The sequence below is a fragment of the Argiope bruennichi genome, chromosome 1, assembly GCF_947563725.1.
Source record: "Argiope bruennichi chromosome 1, qqArgBrue1.1, whole genome shotgun sequence".
NCBI lineage: Eukaryota > Metazoa > Arthropoda > Arachnida > Araneae > Araneidae > Argiope > Argiope bruennichi.
In genome coordinates this window covers 79,654,169-79,679,950 of record NC_079151.1, presented here as the reverse complement: position 1 = coordinate 79,679,950, position 25,782 = coordinate 79,654,169, and the positions used below count along the sequence as shown (strand labels likewise).

Here is a 25,782-nt window from a genome sequence, read left to right as displayed (position 1 = left end):
TCAAATGGTTGTTTAATAGGGTTTCCAACACTTTACTGCGCGATTGGTGGCAAATTCAAAACTTGCCTTAACTTTGGGACATCCTTTAAACCTGAAATTACAAATCGAGTTTCATATCACGAAATGATGAAATTGGTGAAATTTTAAAGAATGCATTGATTTCTAATTATAACTACTGTTTAAAAATATAATTCATTAAAGTGGTAAAATGCGTAATTACTTGCAACAGAAGGTAGCATTATAATGTATTAAATTTCTTTCAGTGAATAATTTTATTTGTATTTGTATTTCAGCATATTCAGCTTTTTATTTTGAAATAACATATCTAAACTACGCAAAGCGAAATCAAAACTGTCAGCCATTTCTTTCCTGGATTTAAAATGAAAAACAAATATATTCATTTTTTTTTGTTGGCATTTTGAAACGTTTTTCTAAAAAAAAGACAGCTAAACAAAAAGTAAAGTCATACTAATGGCAGTCGTATTTTTGCATTCCTAAAATTAGAGACGTTAAGGTAACGCTTCTCATTTCTTTGTTACTCTAACAAATGCTCATGCAACTGTTTCATTATTTTCCTTGTGTGTTAAATTCCTCATCTCTGGTGCGTAAAATTAGAATAAATGTTACGAAAAGCTCCGAGACTTTTAACTTTAAAGAGATTATGAGACAGGACGAATGGGAAATTAAAAAACACATCACGAACTTCTACACTTAGTCGTTTCCTTAAAAGGTTTAGGATGAAGAATTTACTTGTATTAAAATTTTTCATTGTCGGCAAATTTATTTTTAACAGTTTATAATAGCAAGCCAACTATAAACGAAGTAAAATTACCCTTTATTTAATAATACCTTTATAAATAAACCTTTTATTTAATAAAGTTTTTTTTTTTTGGTACTAGAAACAAGTTTCTAATGACAGACATTCTCTATGTAATGTTCTTTAAAAATTAATGAAAATGATGATTTCATGTTTAAAAGACTTTTATAACGATTATTTTTTAATACTAAGAATTTTAACTCAAATGAAACAAGACATTTATCAAATAAATAAATAAATGTAATTAAATTAAGTTTTGCCTCATAAACATTTTTAATTCATAAAAAATACGATTCAAAATACATTCATAATTATTATCATATTTAACTTATGTACTTCTGGTTTTCTTGATGCAATAAGAATTAATACATATACTTCCAAAGGAGTTAAACATATACTTGCAAACGAGAAAATGCTCTAAATGATACAGTGCATAATATTTTATATTGTTTAAATAGATATGTAGAATAAAATACTACAGCTAAAATTCTTAACAGGGCACGTTGAGAATATAATAATAAAAATCTCGCCGTTTTCTCAGAAATATTGTCCTTAACTCAAACAATATAAAATATAAGTTTTTACTTCATTTAGAACAATTTTTCAACTGGAATGAATAATTACATTTAACTATTTGATATTAACCGCCGAATCTTGATTAGAATGATAGATTGATTGCGTGTGCGTGTGCGTGTGTTTGTGTGTAGAGAGACAGAGAGAGAAGAAATAAATTTACATGAGTTACATATGGACTGTTTATTTTGAAAGCAGTATAAGCCCATTTTTATTTGTTTCAAAAACATTTCATGTTTATATAAACAATCACAGTGTAATTCCCTTTATTGGCCAATTTTAAATTTAAAACAGTTTCGGCTATTTCGTATAATAAATATTAATTATAAAAAAAGTTTGCCCTAAATTAATCACAGAATATGTGGTATACCATTTAAAAAAATTGGACTTTCATTAATTTTAAAATAAATAGTCTATATCATGATGTAAGTGTCAAAGGAAAAGATATATCACATTATAAATTACATATCACATTAAAGAAATATCACGTTATTGTATTAATTGAAAATATAGAATAATAAATATTTTGAGTAGTTATGGGAGATATTGGAACTGTATATGTAGTAATGATAAACCTCTTTTATATACTTATTCAATAAAATGAGAGAGAAATCATCTGTATGTTTATATCTCGTATTGTAGCATATTTATGAATACATGTCAATTGATCAGTGAAAAACAGCAACATTCATCAGCAACTGATCAATATTTATTCATTCAATATCAGAAATGGGATATAAGTCAACATATTTCTTGTCGTCTGATTATTCAATCACAATTTTTTTATTTGAATATTAATTCAATATAAAAACTTCTGAAAGAAGATAATTTATGTTAAAATATAACGCTGTAACAATATCATTTTTTTTTTGCTAAAATAAATCTTACCTATTAAATCCTGACAACTATATTTATTACTAGCCGTCTTTCGCGACCAGCCGGTTCACCAATCTTAATGTTCGTTTAAATTTTAATAATTAAATATTTTACGCTACTTTAATAGATTCTTCATCAAAATATTTAAAAACTTCTAATTTTGATAGCCATATAATTCACTCATAATATTATAAATGCCTTCAGTCATAACGTAATATTATCTCTCTAATTTTCTGTTAGCTCCCGTAGAATTTATACTTTAAATTAAAGTGGAAAGAATTAATCTGCAATTAATATCATAATATTTCTTACTGAAACAAAGCATTTTTTTTATAATATGATTACTGATAACAGAGTCACTGAGCGTTTAAACTTTATGGGCACTAAAGAATATCTTTTTTAATTTATGTAATATCTCAAGACTTTGTCAACAAAATTTTCTGAAATTCATCATGAACAGATCGATTAATTAACAATGTTTCATTTTAATCAAACACTAAGAAAATAAAACGAATCGTTTAAAATAATCGGTCGAACACAGGTTTAAAAAAAGTACTTCAAAAAACGATGTACTTAAAACTATAAGTATATATAAAAATATATAACTAACATAAATACAATTTACTTACAAAAGCATGCAACTAACCTAAAAATAATTTAAATCATTCGTTGGTTGTCATGGCAACAGTCAGAACATAATGCGCATGCGTGAATTTTCCTCGCCAGTTACGTTAACGCAAATGCGTGAATTTTTCTACGCCAGTTGGGGTAACGCTATGCAGATTATACATTTTTAATTTCATTTATTCTGTGTTATTTTAATTCAAAAGTACTTCAGAATGAATCTGAAACATGGATTAATTAACAATGTTTAATTTTAAAAGCATAAAACATTAAGAAAATAAACAGAATCGTTTGAAATAATCCGCCGAAAAATATTAACCCTAGCCTTATTACTGTTGGGAGAAAAAAACAACTGAAGACTTTCTCGTTTGGCGGTGGTAAAAATGAAAGATTTTTTTGGCGGAAAAGTTGGCGGTGGGGAAAATGGAAGATTTTTTTGGCGGGAAAGTTAGTTTTTAATTAATAATTAAAATTCTAATTAAAATTTCAAAAAAAGTGACCCCAGGTGCACATTCCCGACCTCTAAGGTATACATGTATTAAATTTGATAGCTGTATATCAAATGACCTGGCCTGTAGAGCGCCAACACACACACACACACACACATACACACACACACACACACACACACATTGAGCTTTATTATAAGTATAGATATAGATAAATTCTTTATTTTAATTTAAAACTTGTGAAATTAAATCCTGACAACTATATTTATTATAAATTCTTTATTTTAATTTAAAATTTGTGAAATTAAATCTATCCAAAGAATCACTGAATATTAGAAATTTGTATTTTCATTGAAACATTTTTAAAATAACCTCATCTCATTAAACCTCTTCTCATTAGCTCACAATATCTAAAAACGAAAATTTCATAATGCGCAATTCTAGGACATCATTGTTTTCTTCTAGAACATCTTAGCAAAAGATAGGACTATAAAGTTAATTACCTCAAAACATTCTACACTATCATTATGCTACGTATTCACCATTGCCAATGTTGTAAAATATCTTATAAATGTTAGTCAATGTATCGTTCAATTAGAAAACAGATACAACAATATTTTATAAAATTTGATATTCTGTTAATATCATGCGGTTAAAAATCCGATACCACAAGATTCTTTTATAAGAATTCCAATTCAATAAAGTTTTGTTAAGACTAATTAAAAACAAACATTTAAAATGAAGCTTCTTATTATTTATAAGTTTAATTTTCTTTTTCTTCAAAGAAGATTTAGAGGGAGTTAACATATTTTTTTATTATTATAAGTTCAAAAATGTATGAGTTGTTTTTACAATTCCAAACGATTTAAAAATTCATTTTAAATAAATATTTTTGGCATCAAACTAATCATGTATTTGCTTTGACAATCTGTGTATCATAAAAATCTGTAGCAAGAAGAATTTAAGCGAAAAATTTACCAGAGACGAATCGACCTGTCTTCCTCAATGACAAACGTTAAGGATTCAAAGGATGGATCTTTTTTTTCCTCATCTGAATCTTTTATAACCTCGGGAAAAAGGCAGTTTTTCAACATCATCTTTCCAACCGTCGATATCGATTTTATTCGATGCATGCATGTTTAATGAATGCTTTTCATTTTTCATATGATACGTTCTCGAATTTTTTTCAGAAAATCAATTTTTTTCAACACCCGAGGATCAGAAATGCCATATTAATATTAGAAGGGGCGAAAAATAAACATTGGTCGTATTTCTCTAGCTGCATTTCCATCATTGTTGCTCTTTGAGGAAGAGTTTGATGTGTGGGTGATCAAGTTTTGCCCTCCAAATGGATTTCTTATAAATGAGATTTCCATACGTTTCCGATGGAAATAAGAATATTTATTTTTCAAATGCAGCGATGATGTGATGTTTTCAAAAATGGAATAAATAATTAAAACATTTACAAGGCTCTGGTTTTGCTTTTATAGACTTGTGAAAATTCATTTGGTTGATTTCGAAGTAAATGCATTAGCGTGAGAAAAAGTTATATGCTGCTTAAAAATAAACTATTTTTTAATGATTTGATTGATTAGTATTTAAAAATGACATTTTTTATATGAGATAAATAAATTATTTTTCATATTTAAAGTTTGCAAGCCTTTTAAAAAATGTGCACCTGTCACAATTGCACATTTTGCTTATTTTTAACAATATTTTGTTTTTGAAGAGAATTATTAAATGTTTTAGTAATGCAGTACCGATGATTTTATTATGAAATGAATATTTAATGTTCTATAGCTATCTTAAAATCAGATCATGTAAAGCTTGCAGAATATTAAAGTATTTAGTTCATACAATTCAGCAAAATCATTGATCTCATTTTGATTAGATGTTAGCATATTATGAAATATTTCATTTTTAATGGGAAAGAACTAATTACAATTCTAAACCACTTTTCTTAGAAACGTTAATTTCAAAGTATTTCGTAGAAGAAAAGGCTAAATGTTAAGAACAAATCTTGATGGATTTTTATTAACTTGAAGTTTTAAATACAATAATCTTACTACTGAAAATGTATTTAGTACTATCTGACAAGCTTTGAGCATATTTTATTGCATTTTTTTTTGTTTGGTGAAATGATTTTTCAGTAGCAAATTTTAGTTTCAACAATATAAATTATGTTTTTTCATTTATATTTATATTTATTGCTATAACTATAAGTTAATTTAGTTAGAAGTTAGTTTTTTTTTATATAATTTAATTTTTTTTCACTTGTTTGGAGATATAAAGGCTTTCGCAAATAAAACAAACGAAGTGTAAATCATTTTTAAATGATTCTAAATATTATTTTACAATGAAATCCTCCTCCCCCCAATAATAATAATAATAATGCACTTGACCATAAAGTTTTTCAAGAAAAACTGATCGTGTTTTGTCATGAATTGCATATGTTTAAATTGTTAAATGCATTTTCACATTATTGGCATCTTAACGATTCGGGGGGAAATTTAAATTTCATTCTTTAAGTACCTCCCTCTCATCCTTTATAGCATTACCTTTCTATTAACATCCCATAAGTTAATAAATCTATTATATCACAAAAGCTAGTGAAATAATTCATTCCAGGTATTGTCAAATTGCCCCATCGCTTATAATATCCGTATATATTAAGTGCAGAAAATTAATTTCTTAATAATGAAGCTAAAGTGAGAAATTGAAAGCCCTGCCACTTTCTAGTTATGCTAGTTGTTTTACTATTATTGAAATATATTCTGGTTTTATTTTTCTAATAGAAGTATATGAAATCCATGGATGTATTTCAACTGTAAAATTTTGGAATATGCCATGCCAAATTAATTTTTGTACGATAAATAGAAATAAATTCTTCAGAGAGTTTCGTATGTTGCTTTCATAATCGGATTTATGCTTTTTTTTTGTTTATGCTATTTTCTTATTACTGACGATGTAGAAAATGACGACAATTTATAAAAAGCTCTTTTATTATTTTTTATGTAAAGTAAATATAAAATATGGCAACTATTTCAATATTTTAGAGAAGAATAGTTGATAAATATATGTAATATTTAGGAATTCTATAAAATGACAACTGCTATTTAGGATTAATTATGAATAGAAGGTCATGCTAAGGGTTTAATTTTAAAAAAGGTGACACATTTCATAAAAAAATAATTATTAAAAGAAATACTAATAAGAACCGATTATTCAAATTATTTAGAAAAAAATGAAAGTGGTAGAAAACGAAATTCATATCTATTTTATTAATGTAGGAAAATATATATATATACCAATATATAACCCCAATATATACCAGATAAATGATATATATTATTTAAAATGTTATATAACAAGAAAATCAGATTTTCAATGGAAAACTTCAGTTTCACAGCTGCTGTTGTAGCAAAAGTCACTTGGAAACTAATCAGATTTCTGTAATTGATCCAATTTTCATGTATCAGAAGACAGATGCCCTGGCTATAGAAGCCCGATGCGTGGACTCTTCTTTCAGCATTGGAGTGTTAGAAGAATCTCGTAAAATTTCAAATTTAGAATTAATTTTTTTTTCGCTATCAGCAACTAATAATTTCATTTTAAGTCTTATAGTGCCTCATATTTTTGGAAATTATAAATAGATATAATCGTTAAATTTTTTTAATATTTAATGTTTAAAATATTTTCAAAAGGAAAGTTTGAAAAGCTATATTTATCTTAAAACCATTCTTTTATATATCATATGTTATGTTTTTATGCTTCTAACATTTTCTATTGCAATAAACCAAAAAACAAAACTCATACTAACTCAATCATCTCTAGGTTTGAAGTGATTTTAGGGTCCACGGGGGAAAAAAAGTACTCCGCGGGGAGACCGCAAGGCATATCTCAACCCCCTTCCCTCCAAAAAATAACATTTATTTTAAATCATTGAGAGAAAAGGCATCAGGGATAGATCGCCACCACTATCTAATGAAATTGAATGCAAAAGAAATCTTGTGGTAAAATAAAAATCTGAAAATAAGAAAACTGTAAAAAAAGAAAAGTATCTTTTTTACATTGATTGCGAAGATTAATTAACCAATATACAATTAACAATAAATATACCCTATTGTATAAATAATATATCTTCAGACGCATGAAACAATTCAAAGCCGATTTCAGACAAATAAATATAAATCAGTCTGTAGCATTAAAGCAATTTTCTTTTGTGCCTTGTTAAGATAAAAAAAAATTCTTTCCGAGCTTCTGAAGTTCGATGCATTTCTTAGAATAAATACAAAGACCGCGTACCTTGTCAGACTGAGGAAAATAAAATAGAGAATGGATCTACTTGTCATACAAGTAAAAGGAACAATTTCACTTTGCATTACACTTAATGCTCCTCATATAAAATTTAAAAGCTCTGATATTCGAAACGAATCGGCAATACTTTCATTCTCAACCGGCTTGTCATACAATATTATATGGAATATAATGTCATAATTAGAAATATGTGAAACATTAGTTGAATCTCACATTGACTAAAATCGCCTATACATTTAAAGAATGCAGAATTTCGGACATTGCCAATAACATAAATATTGTTAAGAATTCGAGGTTATTTCGATTTATTAGTCGAGGTAGAAACACAATCAACAGGCCTCAGTGATAAAAGACGACGACTTTTATTAAACACGAAGATTCGAATACAAAGACAACAAATATACAGCCAAGACGAGCTCGCACAAGAAACAGCAGCACACTGCAACACTGGTTTATCAATTGTCTCCAGAAAGGATGAAGGCAAGTGGTTATTTATGGAAAAATAAAATTGATAATGTTGTTACAGAACTTCAATTCCACTAGGTCTGAAATTTATCAATTCGCTTGTAGTGGGTGTATGTCGTGAAAACAATCAGCAGATCTTATAACGAACGACAACTTTTATTACAATAAGACACAGACTGCAAATACACATCAAATGTACAGCCGAGACAAATACAGTCAACAGCAAATAACAGCACAATACAAGTAGTAATAACAACTACAGCATACAAAAGGGGCAAACAGAATTCAGCAGAAGGAGGGAATCTACGTTGGTACAATCTAAGGTCTCTACAAAGGGCTATCTTCTTCTTCACTGTCTCTTCTCTTTGGCTGTATCCAACTGTCGACTCACTACTACACGACTGGCTACTCCACACACGTATCGATGCTGCATCTATAATAAATACCAGAATTCGCACACAGCTCAATTCAGCGTACACTTTAGCTCCCACTAGGCTTGCGCTTCGCCGTTGACTCGCTGTGCGACTCTAAACCTTGCGACGACACTTTCCACGATTCTCTTCAGTTTAAAGTGCCGTCCTTTTATAGTTCCAGGAGCCGGGCAGAGGAGGTTTTGGAACAGTCAGGAATATCTCAGTTTTTATTGGCTCTATTGCCAAAATTCTGGAAAATTCCAGTATTATCTATTTTGTCGCCAAACTTGTCGCCATGCCCTGAGATCACCGATTCGGCAATCGATCAGCTTTGAATAGAGCTGATAGTAAAACAGTCTTTCTAGTGATGGAACTAACCGCGCTGGGAAGCAACATTACAGATTTGTAACAATATTTTTCGGGATTATTATTTAGTATTACAAAGGTGCTGTTTTTATTTCATTCAAGAAAATACAGATTATATTTTACTTCACTATTTACTAGATTATCTACGTTTTGCCAATATAAAACCTATTCTCTATAGATATGCGATTTAAAATACTGGTATTAAAGTTTTAAAGACATGTTACTCGTTGCGCAGAATTATTATGTAATTATTTCCTTTACATCAGTTTTACATAATACGAATAAACTAACTCCAAATTGCAACATTATAATTTCAGTGTCTGCCATTTCGATCATATCGATGTGAAATATATATTTGATTTCATTGCAGGAAGGCTTAGATTTTGTAAATCCGAAATATATAATTTTCAAACACTGACATATTAGTTAAAATTTTAATATATTCTAATTTGTCTCTAAATGGCAATACAAATACCTTTTCACAAATTTCCAACGTTGTTAACTTAATTAAATCGTTTAATGTGATGAGTTATTTTCATTTATTATTTTTAAATAAAATTAAGTTTATTTTGAAATAAATAGTGTTTGAAAATTCTTATGTTAAAAAGAAAATAAGAAAGGATATTTTTTTCTTTTTAGAAAATAACTGTTTGAATTATTCATTACCTGATATTGAATTGAAATCAACAAAGAGATTATGCAAAATATTAATATTAATTTCGTACTGACAATTGAAAATTTTGTAATGTGTGAATATATTTAATCTTTCTAAAATATTAATTTGTAGCTTGATTTACAAATGAACTCTGTATGTTTAGTTTTCAAACTAAATTTTGAGATGAAAAAATTTAACTAGTTTTAATAAATTAATTTTGAGGTAATGCAATTGTTGCTAAAAACTGTAAAATATGCAGCTAACATATAGTAAACTTGTTAAATATTCCTTGATCAGAAACATAAAAAATGATTTTTGAAAACCTGAAAGTAGAAGAAATTATAATTTTATCTTCTCAATTTTGTTTCTTATGAAATCATAAAATCTAGCTAATATAGAGAATATGACTTAGCTCAAAAATTGTTGCAAATATTTGAATACATGTATTTTGAAGATTTTTATCCATATAAATAAAGCAGGAGCTTTAATTTTTGTCTTAATTTTACAAGCGCGTTCGATTTTATCCATTTTATTTTTTGCTTATTTAAAGTATTTTATTTTTGTCAAATTAATTTTTACAGGTTTGTAATGGAATGAATATATCTATTTTTGCCCTTTATAAGGTTCACTGAAAGTGATTGAGTAGAAATATACATTTACTTAAAGTTTGTATTCCTATTATGAACTTTTATATTATTTTCATATTATCAATTCAATAACTAAACAGTGTCTGATTATGTATCATTAATAAATTTGTGGTTGCCTCATAGGTTCCAAATTAAAAAAATATATAAGTATTAATAATTTTAAGAGAAGAAATGTATAAAAACGAGTTATACGAAATTTTGAAACAGCAACAGATGTACAGTTGCAAGAAACTTCCAATATAAGTAGTTTAATAAATTTAAATTCAATTTAAAAAAAGAAAAAGCATACCAAATAATAAATATTACACGGAAACTATTTATATAAAATTTGTAATGAAAGGATACGTTTTACCCTCTAATTCAATATTTAATATTTTAAAGATTATTAACTTATTTTTACATAATGTAAACCAATTTTCGTGATTCAAATCATATCATTTTTTAATGAAGCACAGATCATTACAATATCTTTTGCCTCAAAGATTCTGCTTTGAGTTCACAATTCAGAATGTCACAAAACAATTTCCCTCACAAATTGAACATAATTTGCAGATAGAAACTGCTTTAAAAACAATACAGGGCAAATATATAATGATTTACTTTTCGCTTCAACTTTTTAAAAATATTTTATAAAAATTATGATTTTATATTGTATATTAATTTGTTCTTAAATTATCATGGAATTCCTATTAAATTAATTGCTGAAGAATATATTCATCAAATATAAAATGCACTATAACCTAATCTTTTCATCAGAAAATTTGAAACATGATTAAATTAATAACGACAAAATGTTCATCTCTGTACTGAGGCAAACATGCTCATTCATTGAAAAATAGTAATTTTTAGAAGACAAAAATGCAGTTATACAAAATATATATATATATATATATATATTATAATTTTCTTCTGATATCATGCACATTTTAAATGATTATTCTATTAAATATAAAATGGTATCAAATTTCTGTAAAAGGGATTTTGAAACTTGGTAAAAGTAGATGGAATAACAAAAAAATCGCAAAATATTTTAAAAGCAAAAGCAAATATTTTGAAACCACTACGCGTGCCAACAACATTCAACAAATCTAGCTAAGATAAAAGCTCCAAAAAAGATAAATTCTGAGATAACGTTTGATAAAATAAAAAATAGATTAGAAAAATAATAGTTTTAAATCAAAAATATTTCTGGATAATGATCAGTTTCTCTAATAAGAATTCAAATGAAACTCGGTTTCCTTCTAAAATAATTATTTCTCACTCATGTTATCAATTTATTTTTGCAGGAACTATATATCGACAAAAGATGTGATCATGTTTCTGAAATGTTCGGCAAATATTTAATGAGGTTATTAGGCGACCTTTTTGCTTCTATGACAACTGGCTTCTAAGACACAACATCTCATTTTAATGACTTTGAAAACCACTCAGATATCTTCTTTTAAGTTGAAATTCAATATAATTGCTTTTCAAATATATTTAGTTTGAAGCTTTCACTTTCTATTCATGACACATCCAAAAGTTAAACCAATAATAAACCATGGAAAAATAAAAATTTAATTTCGACGCATTTTTAATGATAAAAAATTTCAAATGTTTGAAAGTTGAACCATATTTTATTTAATTTTCTGATTGTGAAAAAATATTAAATAAGAATATACATCTTTAGAATGCAACTTAATGGAAAATTTTTCGTATTTTCTGCAAAATTATCGTACATTTTCTTCATGTGATTGAAAAAGAAACGGATGAAAAAAAAGTATAAAAAAATGGTCTAGTTCGGCATTTTTCGGCATTCTGCTGATTGGAAGTATCTTCATAATTTTTATGATGGGTCATTAAAAAATAGTATTTCAAGGCTAACAATGGGTTTCGATATTTTAATTAATCATTATAATAATTTTTTGCTATTTAATGTATTTACTTGCTACTAATAAATTATGTTCGCTTTAGGAAAATTTTATTTTTTTTCTAATTCCAATTATCAATAAATGCAATTAGTTTAAAACAATTTTTATCATATTCAGGTTTCTTTTCCCCCTTGTTCCTTTTTAATGAATCAGGCATTCTGGTTGGAGACCGCTGTGTTAATTCATTCTTCATTTTATTATTTTTTTTAATAAAAAGAATAGCCTGACGTATGCTTGTTTACTGTTATAATAAAATATTTGCATTATTAGTTATTCAATAAAAAATCATGAATTTTTGCCATTTTTATTGAATTTAAATAATTTAATTCTAAATTTATTAAAATATCTAGTTACTGTTTGTTCTATTTAGAATTTGAAAGAAATAAATTTATCAGTAAGCATTATAATTACACATTTACATAGTTTAATTATTGTATTTAAATTAAACGTTTAAAATTTATTACTTAGTTCTGGTTAAATAATTACAGTTTTGTTAAATCTATTTTTAGTAAATATTTTCTGATTTTAAATAAGTTTATATTAATTAAAATTTTAATTCGAATAAATTTTCTAATTTTTTTTAACATTTATTTAAAAAAATGGCAAAACTGACCTTCAATAATAATAAAAAATAATGTACTTAAGAGTTAAAATCCTTACACATATAGGAAAGTATTTTTACCATATATTATTGCAAGAAAATTTTAATAAATCTGAAATGTATGAAACAAATTAAATTATATTTCCTTCTATTTTTAAAATTTAGTAAAAAAATATGCACAAAATCTTTTGGATACTTCTGTAATTTTATAAAAATATTTTACCCTTTGAAATTACTTCAAATGCATACAATATATTCGGATTCCTAATACCTTTCAGGTAGTGTGTAATTTTAATTGTGAATATAGTTATATATTTCCTATATAAAGTTGTGAAGACAAGAAGACCATTTTCAAAGACCATCCGAATTGATTTTTCCCAAATAGAAATGAACCAAAATTTAGATTATCCCAATTTTTCAAAGTGCTTTTATCTTTCCGATTCTTTTAATAACTTTGAATTGAAAACTGTTAGAAAAATCTTTTAGAAAAAATATTCCATTAAAATATACCAATATATACAACTATTTTAAATTTATCGTTATAGCAATTAATCATTTCTACGTTGTTTTTATATCTCTCAAAATTATGAATCATGAAAATGTTTCAATTTAAAATAGAATACCTTAAAATTTTAATTATATAAATATATTACAGTGTCTCTAACATTCGTTCCTGCATGTTGCCTACAACTTTGAGTTGCTTTTACTCCGTAAAGGGAAAGTTGTAGTGAGTAAGTGCGCTTTTCAGAATATTTTAGCTATCTATATTTTTTTTCATTTGCCGATTTCTTTCTCGTTTTCTTATTTTTACTCACTGTTTCGTTTTATTTCGAAATGTATGCAACATTTCTATATATTTACTGAATAACGAATAAATATACCCTCCACCATATTTGAGTTCCCTCCTATTTTGATAAAATATCAGAAAATTAGCGTATGCGTAAAAGGGCAGAAGTTTTGCAACAGACAATAAAAGTAACAAAATGAGAAAAATGATTTTATGAAAATCGAGTGTTTCAATCATCTTTCGCTTTGTTAAAGGAATAAGTTTATAGTTGTATCAACTTTATGGTAGACTTAAAAATAATGCTTAAAATAGAATATATAATTTAATTGAATTTTGAATAGAAAATATTGCTGTTTTTACAACTTTATATTGTTTTTGCAGAGTTAGTTTTGGAAAAAAACATTTTAATACTTAAAATATTTTTTTTTCACTCGATTCTTTTACTCACTGTTATTTCAATTATTAAATACTTCATTTTGACAAATGAAATGTGATTTAATTTTAGCTATTTTTATTTTGTCAATTTAGAAGAAAGTAAATTTTCAGAAAATTATAGAAATTTCTTTGATATTTTAAAATTTTCTTTGACAAACATAAATATTTCATTAATTAAATTACCCTGAAGAAAACCTATATTTGTGCAGTTGCTGAGTTGCTACTCAGAATTTCTCCATACTATTCAAACTTTCCTGACAGAAATTTCATAGCTTTCTCTACAAAAAATAAAAAAACTTTAAATGTTTACAGAAGGCAACTAATGGAAAGCTTGCCAGCCAAAATATTATGATTAAATCTCTTGCAAGCCATTTATCTCTGCACATTACTTTCTTATGTAACATGAAATTCAGTATGGAACAGATATTAAAGCGATGGCAGGCCGAGCACCATTTGAAACATCTGTTTCGGCAGAATAATGTATAAATAGATCGAAATGCTCCTGTTTTAACATAGTTCTCTTTTTGTCTCATTTTTCTTATGTTGTCTCTTCTCGTAACTGAATTCAGAACATTATCTGGAATAGAATCATGGAGATATCTGATCAATCATGAATGAAGTAATTTTTTTCTTTTATTTATGAACAAAAATGATGGAACCAAGCAAAAATCAAATATTGAATAAAATTTAGCTTCTCAGCAATAAACATAAATGTAATATACTCCTAGTAAAAATTCTATACCTTAGTAGCACAAATATATTTTATAATATTGTATGAGATTGAATTATATTTGCACCATTTTATAATACTGTTGAATATTAAATGATATTATAATGTCGCATATTATTGTACAACATTCTGCAACAGTATATGGTACCTGGGTATAATAATGTAACCTGTTGCACTATGTTGTACAATATTGTGTGGTATTACATCGTATCATTCAATATTCAACAGTATTATATAATATTGGAATATTATTTAATATCACCTAATGTACAATACACGTTTACTACTAGATTTTATGATTAAGTATTCTAGAAATAATTGGTTCCAGGTGATGAAATACTTTTTAAAATTTTTATTTTGGTTCATTCTTCAAATTAGAATTTAATTACAGTAGCTGCTAGATGCTTGCATATTGTTGATGCTCATTTATCTAAGTTTAATTTTATCTTTATTAAATCCATTTCCAGTCGTGCAAAAGAGGGTTGTCTTTTCTTATAATAAGAAGAATATATAAGTTTTAAATAATCGAGATAACGGAATATCCGCTAATAGGAGCTGTTTAGATGAGAGTGAATAACATTTATATTAATGAAAAGGTCCAACTCGAAATAAAAATATATACCAAACGTACTGTTTACTGTCAGAAAGACATATCCTAGATCATTTTATAGCCATATGCAATTGATTTTAACCGTATTTAACTGACCCATTCAAAGCCATATCTAATTGGTGATCGTTTTGCAGTTTCTTCAGAATTATTTAAACGCATAGAATTTTAGCAATTTTATTTACAGCAAAGCCCTACAGGAAGGCGAAATCAGATTATGAAACATTGTAGTGCGGTTGATTGTAAATGCATCATACATATTATACAAATATGATGTATTATTTATGAATATTTTAGAGTTTTCTATTTTATTAAATCTAATATCATAATGCAATTGTGATCTGATTGCAATTACTGGTTATTATCGTATAGAAACAATCTTCAGTTGGATCTGAATTATTCAAGATAAATTTTTCCGTGAAAAAATGACAACTTTAAATGAAATCATCATATTTACTCGATTTAGAGTTGACACTAAATTTTATAAATAATCCAGATATTTTGATATATTTTTATTGCATATAATATATTTTTATTTTGAAATCAATAAAAAATAAAATTAGTAATTTTTTATTGCTAACTATTCTTTAAACATATATATTGTAAATACTGTATAGTATAAAAGAAAAAATATATAAAACGGGATTTTTTCAGAAAATATACAAAAGAGGATGCTCAACATATTTTATGTTCATATTCATCGTTAGATTCCATTATAAAAAAAGATCCAGCTTCATTTTTGATAAAAAAAAAAATAATTGCATATGCATTTAAGCTTTCAAAAGCGTTTTTTCAATTTTATAACGTCAACAAATAAATAGAACGGAATGAATGCATATATGTTTTTGCTTACTACGCTCAGAAGAATTTCATAAAAGGTGATATTAAAGTGTATTGCGAGTTCAATAACAAAGCTGGTAGTCAAGTCTTTCTCTTCTGTTTTTCAAAGACGAAAACTAAAATATGATTCAGATAGAAAGAAAGGCATATGCAGTAAATATTCTTGGAATACAATTTGAAGTAAACTTTGAAAATTCCGTCTAGATTTACTTTATTTGAATCGTTTTGTATGCCTTTCTAACATTTAAATTTCGTTTAAATGGTAAAAAACAAAAATTTCTTTTATTTTTGTACATAGATAACTTTTTTCCTTTTCTTCAAATCGCTGTTGAGCCTACAAAATTCATAAAATTATGAGAAATTGGAGTTTGTATATATTTTCGGCGCTGTCAAAATAATGTTTTAAAAAATAACTAATGTAATAAAAAATAACTTTTAAGATTTTGTACTACGTTTTTGAAGATAGTATATAATCGTATAAGTTATTTTTGTACACATAAAATGTATTTTCACAAAATTAAAAATGTAAATTCACATCAATTTCGCAGTTTTTCTCAGTTATAAGCTTTGGAAGATACCATAAAATATCTAAATTGCAATAAAGAAAAACCTTCATGTATTAGTGAAAGCAACGGAATAGAATTTGTAAGTGATTTTTAAATTAAAAAAATTAAAATAACAGTATTAAAACTCAAATAATGATCGCAATAACTTATTGTATGTTGGAATTTTCATGAACTTATATAACGTTAAAAGTATTTAAGAACAAAGATATTCGTTTTATTTTCGCTATGTATTTTAGAAAGAACATTATGGTTAATATTCTTTATATAATCTTCTTTACAAGGCTAGACTATTAAATAAAATTAATTTCGATGTTTACGTTTGAGCTTAGCAAACAAGAGACAGAAAATTAATATATCTTTTAATTTATGTTAACTTTCTTGAAAGAGAAAACTTTTCCCATTTTGGAATAATCTTCGACTATTCCGACTTTTTTCATAAAAGTTTACTCAAATTTTCTATCAAATCTTGTAGAATATGCCTCAAGGGTAGGAACTTCATTTCTGGAAGAACATTTAATCTAGACGTTCATTATTCAAATCCAATTTTAATAAGAATGATTAACTTGGATGAAATTTTTAAGTTTCGTCATCTGAGAGATTAAATATTAATTTTATTAGTATTTTGTCTCAAAAATATGTGGCAGAACATGTTGAGAATTAAAATTTGACTAATTGTTGCCATTTAATTTGCATTAATCTGTAATAACTTTAAAGTTTATAAACATTGACAGACAACTGAACATTCTAATTTATAATGAAATTCCATGATACTAACACTTTTTTAAATTTATTATTAGGTTGTATGATATATCCACACTTTTTAAAATAACATTCCATTTTTGAATTTTTATTTAAGTTTATGCATATATTTTTTCCTTGAGTGTTTTTTAAATTTTATTAATTAATTCTCAAAAACATAAGTTTACAATAAATTTCTTTAATTTTAAAATAACGTTTTGAAACCATTACTCTAAAAAATTACTATCAATGTTACCGTATTTAAATACAGAATCTCTTTTACTTCATCTATAAATAAAATTTTCATAATAAGCGAAGCACCTAGTTAAAAAAAATTCCGAACTTTCTAATTAATAAAATTGATATTTCACTAAACAGTTATTGATTTTTCCGGCATTTCATATTTACAACAATAATTTTTTTCGCTAAGCAGTTAACATCAAGAAGCTTAATCATTTCAAATATAGATTTCATAAAACTTTAAACAAATAATTATTCTATAGTCTTTCATCATATAATGATTATTTTATTTAAAATATTTTTTGGAAGTAAATAAAAGGATAGGCATAAAAATAAAATAATTTTGAATTTTTTTTAAATTAATTATGATTTTTATAGGATATAATTATTTTAAAGCATGGACTTATCTTCTATTAAAAGAAATCTATTTCAAAGAAGCCTAAAGAAGATAAAACTATAAGTAGAAATATATTAAGAAGTGTGATGATTATTTATACATCTATGTGTAAAATATAAGGCTAAGATATACAAATATATTTATTTGTGGCATTTTTAATATGGTATTCTTTTATTCAAAATAGTAGATGCGTATTCAATAAGCAAACAATGACCAATCTAGGAAAACTATAGTTATGAGATTTGTATGTCTAAGTGAAGAACCTTATGTTATTTAAATAAAGTGCACTCTATAAACTAGGGTCTTATTATACAAACAATTGAGGAATTAATTATTTTTTACTCTTTAAGATAAGCTTGTTGAATCTGTCAATATAAATCGCCATTAATTCCAATTTTTATTATTTAAAAGATTATAAATTAAAATATCGAAATTTTTATTAAATTTATTATAAAATATTCACACAACAGAAATTGTAAATTTTGTATGTATTAAAATATATAAAAAGAGCTACTGTTATCATCAATCTAATACTGAAAATCGTTAGTAAAAGTTTAACGTTGAACATAAAATTATTTCTTTGTTAATTATACAATCTTTTATTGCCTTATTTTTAGTTTAGTACAGTGTTTGATTATATTTGGAAAAATTAAATATTTTCTCTAGTAAAAATGGAGATTTAAGATGGTTAATATGCATATTTTTATATTTTTATTCAGTAAACTTTTTTTTTGCATTTATGACGCAAAGCGCATTCTTGAAGCAAAATTGAAAAATAAAGAATTGACTCTTTTCCAGAATATTGAGTAATTATAAACATTTCTATTCCTAATATTCTGACAATTATCTTTCACTGATGGTCTGAAAGCATCCTTTTAGCATTATAATTTTGAATAAAAACTTCTTTTAAAAACTGCAGTGAATGAAAGTTTTTCCCATTTATTTTAAAGTAATAGCATCAATTGTCTTCAAGTATCTTAGATTTAAAAGTGTAAATTCTTTCTTTTTTCTATGAGAATGAAATAGACTCATTAAATAATCTCAATCATTATAAATCTTAAGATTTCTTAAAACTTTATTATTCTAACCAAATTGAATAATTAATTGTAACAAAAAAACTTGAAAGTATTAGACAGAATTTGAAGAATATGAAAATGCTTATTTGAATTGATGTGATTTGAAAAATTCTTATTAATATTCTGACTGAAAGCTGTAGTTTTGTATTTATGTAAATACTCTTTATTTTAAATTCACCAAAATGATTTCGTCTTTTTTTTAAATCATCTGAAAAATAGAGAGCAGGAAAAATTCGAAGAAGAGCTATTGTTTCGGAAAAATTGCTTTTAATATGAAAGAGGGGGAAATATTTAATCTCCTGATTAAATTTATATTGCAATAATTACTTAAATTGTTCAATCTACAATTAAATTACTTACCATCAAAATTAATATAGTGATTTTTCGAAAAAAAAATCCTGACTTTTTGTATTTAAATTTTATTGTAGATTTTTTTTAACAAATGAATTTAGATAAGATATTTATAAATTAAAAATAATGAGATCACCCTTTCAACTAAGGCAGATTAATTTAAGTAATCTATTTAAAAAAAAAACTAATTGCTAAGGCACAATTAATTATTAAGCACTTACTAATTATTAAATGCTGAAAAATTAACAAAATTTGAAATATCAAAGAAATTCTAAATTTGAAATATTCACAAAGAATATATTTTAAACATTTATCAAACTTGAATTTTCAAAAATTTCTTTTTTCTTTTTTTTTATTGCAAGCTTTATTAAATATATAGAATATTGCAGACACGGAACATCATTTTTATATAATAGTTTTAAATATACATCTCGTAAATATTTCATTACACAAACATCAAATCGCATTAATCTATTTGCATTCAAAAGCATTTATAGTTTAGAAAAAAATGTTTAAAAAGGGTAAAAAAAATGTGGTCAATATTTTTAAAGCACTTTTTTTAACTTAAAAAATTTACAGATCTAAAAAGTAAATTTAATAATGCTTGATTAAAACTGTAACACATTATTTAATTACACTGCTATTCATAGAGTTATTTTAAAGGCAAGGGACGTATTTTTATAAGTTTCTATGTGTATTTCTTATTAAACATTTATACTTTTAAAATGGAAAGAGAATTATATATTGTAGGAATAAATATTCCGTTTATTACTTGAGACTGAGAATTGACAAGAATTGGAATTCTCATTCAATTAGAAAATTTTTTAACTATTTTTAATTTGTCATCGTAATGTTTTGAAATTTTTGCGAATATACCAGGAGATTCATTTTCTGTATTTGATTATTTAGATCCGGAGTTCACATTTCATTTTTTATCTCTGGAATCATCTGATTGAACGTATTGAATTGAATTTAAGAAGCGAAAATTACACATTTTCATTCACACCTGTAATAAGAACAACGCCCTGTAATTGAAGAAGCCTAAACGTCAGTTTGTTCTTTATGATATTCTTATAAAGAATTTTGACACGAAAAATAGATAGACATAAAAAAATATTTAGAAATTAATATCCTTAATAACATGATAACAAGTATATGCTATTAGACTGCAAGAAAAGAAGTATTAATATATAAACGGAAAAAAAATATTTAAAAGTATTTTATTACATAATATTACCTTATTAGCATGAAATCAAATGAACACGAAAAGTAAAATTATTTAGTTATCAAAACTACAAAATGCTATAAAGATGGTAAAAGTACAAAGTCAAAATAATCCTGGCGTTATTTTTTCGTATAAATTATATTTTTAAGATCTAAGAATTATTACATATTCTTTAGATTCTCCTTTGTAATTAAAATGTGTTAGAAGTGAAATGAATATTATAAAATGTTCAAAACGTACAATTATATCATTATAAATTTAAGAGAATTGATTGCAGCCAATATGATGAGATATAATTTAATTAACGCGCCAATAATTTAAAAGAATTATTTTGATGATGCAATAAAAATTAAGAGTATTTACCACATCGTATAAAAATTAATGATCAAGAAAACAATAACAATTTATTTACTTACCAATTAGATGAGAATAAATGAGTACCAATGCGCAGAGGATATAGATTTTCATTTTTTAATGAAGTTGCTATTTCTTCTTAACTACTAATAAGCATTCACACAGTTTGCAAGAGATAACATATTACGTTCAACAGTCAAACATACAGTTCACTTTTTCTTTTTTAGAAAATTTAAATACTTTTTTCATAGGACTTATTTCAAAGAATTTATAAAGTATATAACTTCGGTTCGTTTGGAGAATTCCACAAGATGTGGAGTTATTTTCATGGCAAAAATATTGAAGTTGAAATAAATTTAATTAAAATTTCTTTTTCTGTAACGATTCACGAATTCACTGGATTCCATTGTATTTTTCTTGTTTTCTTGAAAATATCAAAAGTTATATAATGGTTAATTAATTCCTTATAACTATTTCACATATTTGAAATGATGTTTCCAAGTCTTATAAACACTGTATTGATTCAAATAATTTTAAGACTAATAATTTTTTACGCTCACATCAAACTGTAATCACTTTTATAGTTTGTAAAATCAACATAAAAACCACAATAACTAATTCCTTTTTACATAGTCGACAGTCATATTGATAAGTGTCAAATAATTCTTCACAAGAATCTAAGTGCTTTTCGAAATAATTCGTTATTTCTGCGTCCCGCCGAAACACGTGCTTCCATAAGTGGGAACAGAGAAACAGCGAACGAAGTCTATCAAAACTTCTCGCAGCGCAACTTCTCTTCCCTGTGATCTTGCTCTTCACATTACCAATGGGATCAACACAGTGGTTTCGCCAAGGTCGATTCCTTTACGCCTTTGGCGATGGCTCGATTGCCGCCAAAGTCAAACATTTGTCGGAAGTTTCAGCATGTTTTCTGTAGAAAGAAGGGCCAACTGCTTGTGTTGGGGACAGAAAATGCTATTCCTCCTTAAGGCAATTTTATGGGAGGATTTTTGTTTGGAATAAATGGAAGTGTTTGAAAAACATCATTTCTTTTCAAGTCGAAAGGAAAAAAATAAACGGATATGGCAGACTAAATATTTATTTAAAAAGTAAATAATCATTTTATTTCACTAAAATCTGATATAATTAGAGATTTTTATCATTAATTACCTATTTAGAAAAAAAGATTATTCTTAATAATTATTTATACGTCAAACGATTTAATAGTTCTTAAAATAGCAAAAATTACGATATACCACGGAAAATGAAGCATTTATATATAGTACGAACGCTATTTAAAAATAATGCGTCTTGTCTCGTCAATAGAAAACAACCGTCTTGCGCAATGTTTGGAATTATTTGCTCTTGGGCAAAATATAAAATTAAAATTGCGCTTTTGCCATTAAATGTAAACACAGAGAACACCTAATATATTCATCATAACTCTTGTATGTATTTACCAGTCTGAATATGATAAGCCATGGTTTAACAACATAATTATCCATATTAAATACATTAGCCTTCAACCTACTAAAGAGATTTTCAACAATTTTTACCTAAAATTATTATGATATTAGTATAAAGAATGTTTTATAGTAGATTTTGTGACAATCAATTAAATGCTTAATTTGTTTTTTTTAATTACCTAAATATATAACGAAAATCTGATAATTCACGCATTGCCCCGAATGAAAATATTTTTTTTCTTTTAAAGTGCAACAATTTCTATGCATAATATTCTGTTACATTTAGGTGCTTTATTTTTAATTCAAATTTTACTGCACTAAAAATTATAGATGTAGGATATGGTTTTTTTAAATCAATGAAAGATAATTTTTCCCTAAATTATCAATTATGTTTAAAGATGTTATAAGCACAGTTGGTTATTAATTAGAAATTAATAAATTTAAAAAAAGGATGAAGGAAGAAAAGTAATTCAAAAAAATCAAATTCTTCCATTCAATAAAGTTGAAACAATCGGTATTAAGAAAGATTTTATTTATCCCTCATGCTATTTAATGTATCAAAAGTAACTTCTATTTTCATATTAAATATCATCATTAAAAATGATCGAAATGCTCATATTTTTTGGCATGTTAAATGTTTCATTTTATAATTATTTTTTTTAAATACTAATTCATTAACGCAAGTATACGTATGATCTTTAGGTCGCAATATATTATATATTTATACAGTCAACACTTTCTAGTTGGATAAATTTCAATTACCTTTCTCATAAAATCGTCAATATTTCAGAACTTCTTTCTGGGGGAGAAAATGAGTGTGATAGATGCTTCTTTTGATGACTCTTAGTAAGAAAATAGCAAAAGATATTTGCAAGCAAATTATGAGTAAATTTTCTTATTTAATCTTGACTGAAATTTTAATTATGTGAACATTTCCTACATCAGGTGATGTTTTATGACACTTTTCCCTTATAGTTTCGTTACATATTGATCAAATAATAGAACAGTTCCAAAACTGGTTTTGATGCTTAAATTGGGGATATAAAAATAAAATCAAAATGGTATTTTATTAAATTGCCCCAATAGAAGCATTAGAAAGAATAATCCGAGTAGGTTTCTTTTTCTTTATGACAGTAGAATAGTCTCATTTTCGATTTCTTAAAATTAAAATAAAATTTTCTGATGCAAATTTATAATGACGATAATAATTTATAGTAAAAAATTAGTAGCATTCAATTAATTTCAAGGAAATTTCATCCAGAAAGCAAATGAAACTTAGCAAATTTCCAGTGCTTGAAATACGAAAATAAAGTATGGAAATGCAAATTCAACGTGCTTTTCTAAAGTCGTTTCCACTGCCAAAAGAAAAAAAATCTCGATACGTGAATTTCTTTTGCCAAGCATTAAACAACGGAGAATAATATAAAATAAGAATAGAAAACGGAGAATAATAATAATAGAAAACGGAGAATAACAATAATAATAGAAAACGGAGAATAATAATAATAATAATAGAAAACGGAGAATAATAATAATAACAGAAAGCGGAGATATGATATTTTCAAAGAATCATCAGATAATAATGCTTTAGGATTGATTAATCTATCGTCATATTTTTTTTAAATAATTCTTATAGCAATGATAATATGCTCACAGGAAATATATTTAATGTATTGAAACACTTAGGTATAATCGTAACTACAGAAACAATGGAAATACTGCTGTAAAAATATGTCTAACATATGAAGACAATGCACGTTTCAGAGCATCGTATTTTACAAGTTTTAAAAGAAAAAATTACAGAACAGAAAGATAATCATATTTATGTTGCAGAAAATGTTAATTTTAGGAACAGTTTTTACAGAACTGAGTTACTTTTTCTAAGTTAATTTTCTATTAAAATTAGCCAGTTACTTTTTTTAATGAAGGGTCTATTTAAATATTCGTCTGAACAAAATAATAGTTTTTACAGAATTACCATACTTATTATTTTGCATATTTGAAATAATGAAATTTTATTAAGAATATTAAAAATTATGTAGCTTTAAAAAGGAAAAAATGCAAAACATATGCATGACTTATACTGACATTATTTTTATAATAAATATTTTTATATTACATAATTCAAAATAAATACGACTTTTTTCTAAGCAATCTAATATTAAAATGTCAGTGAGCGCCTCTGACTTCAGAAGCATGTGCATCTAAATAAAGAAAAGGCAACAAAATGACCTTGAATGTAGCTATTTTGTAGATGGAGTTTTTTCATTGAAAAACTTATATTCTGTCATATATTTTTGTAGCCCTAGGGCCTCTAAAACCCGATGTCCGTGCTTTCAAATTAACAATATAAAAACAAATTATTAAAAATATTGAAATTTTGTCAGCAATGAAAAATGATACTCAAAAATTTATTGTTGAGCTTTAAAGTGTTGTAAAATTAGATTTTGTGCAATAATTTGTTCTGATGTTAATTAGGAAAATTTTATGTTCAAAATAATTGTATTTAACAATATAATACAGACTTTGGAAATATTCTTATTAAAGAAAATCAATTATACAAGAAGTGCCTACATGATTCAGATACTATAGTTTAAATGTTCTATTTGTACAGGATTTTAAAGATTTTTTTAATAGCAATGTCGCACGATGCAATTGACAGATAATCTGGCACGCTATAAGCATTATCCTGTGTAAAAACGCTTCAAATTATTCATTCTCAAAATAAATTATAACAGGAAATAACAATATAATATTTCGTTAAAAATTTATCCATAAACAAATATAAGTTAAATATGAGCAATAAAACAATTTTAAGTTATTAGTTCATTAATGAAGGGAAAGTATAACAGTAAATTTTCATTTGACACATGAAATTAAAGTTCTTATTCTTAAAAATAAATAAATTATGAAATTTTTCTTGACAAAAATGCATCTATTTTCTTGGTAAAATTCTATTTTTTTTACTATAACAAATGCAATGCTCTATTGACTGAACATCTGTAGGAAGAATATTCAACAGTGAATTTCCAAACACACATCACGAAGTCTAAAAGATAATACCTGTGACATCCGGCTACCAAGTTTTGGAGAACGGAATTCATTATATGCAACTTCTAATAGGAGACATTTTCATAAAAATAAAGTACCGTGTATTTATGTATAAATAATTTTTTCGTACCACATATTAAGGTTCACTCATCCATGTTTTATTTCCACTAATCCTTTGCATTGAATCATTTATCTGATTCTTAAAA

General features: G+C 25.7%; 1 protein-coding gene across 1 annotated transcript in view; it reads right to left on the bottom strand.

Annotated features, from left to right (window-relative positions):
- Positions 1 to 21,829, bottom strand: part of LOC129981393 (cell adhesion molecule Dscam2-like) — a 362,276-nt gene extending 340,447 nt beyond the window's left edge. The window contains exon 1 of the mRNA XM_056092228.1: positions 21,122 to 21,829. Within this exon, the coding sequence (XP_055948203.1) occupies positions 21,122 to 21,173 (52 nt within the window). The 5' untranslated portion in view covers positions 21,174 to 21,829. The remainder of the gene's footprint in view (positions 1 to 21,121) is intronic.
- Positions 21,830 to 25,782: the final 3,953 nt, after the last annotated feature.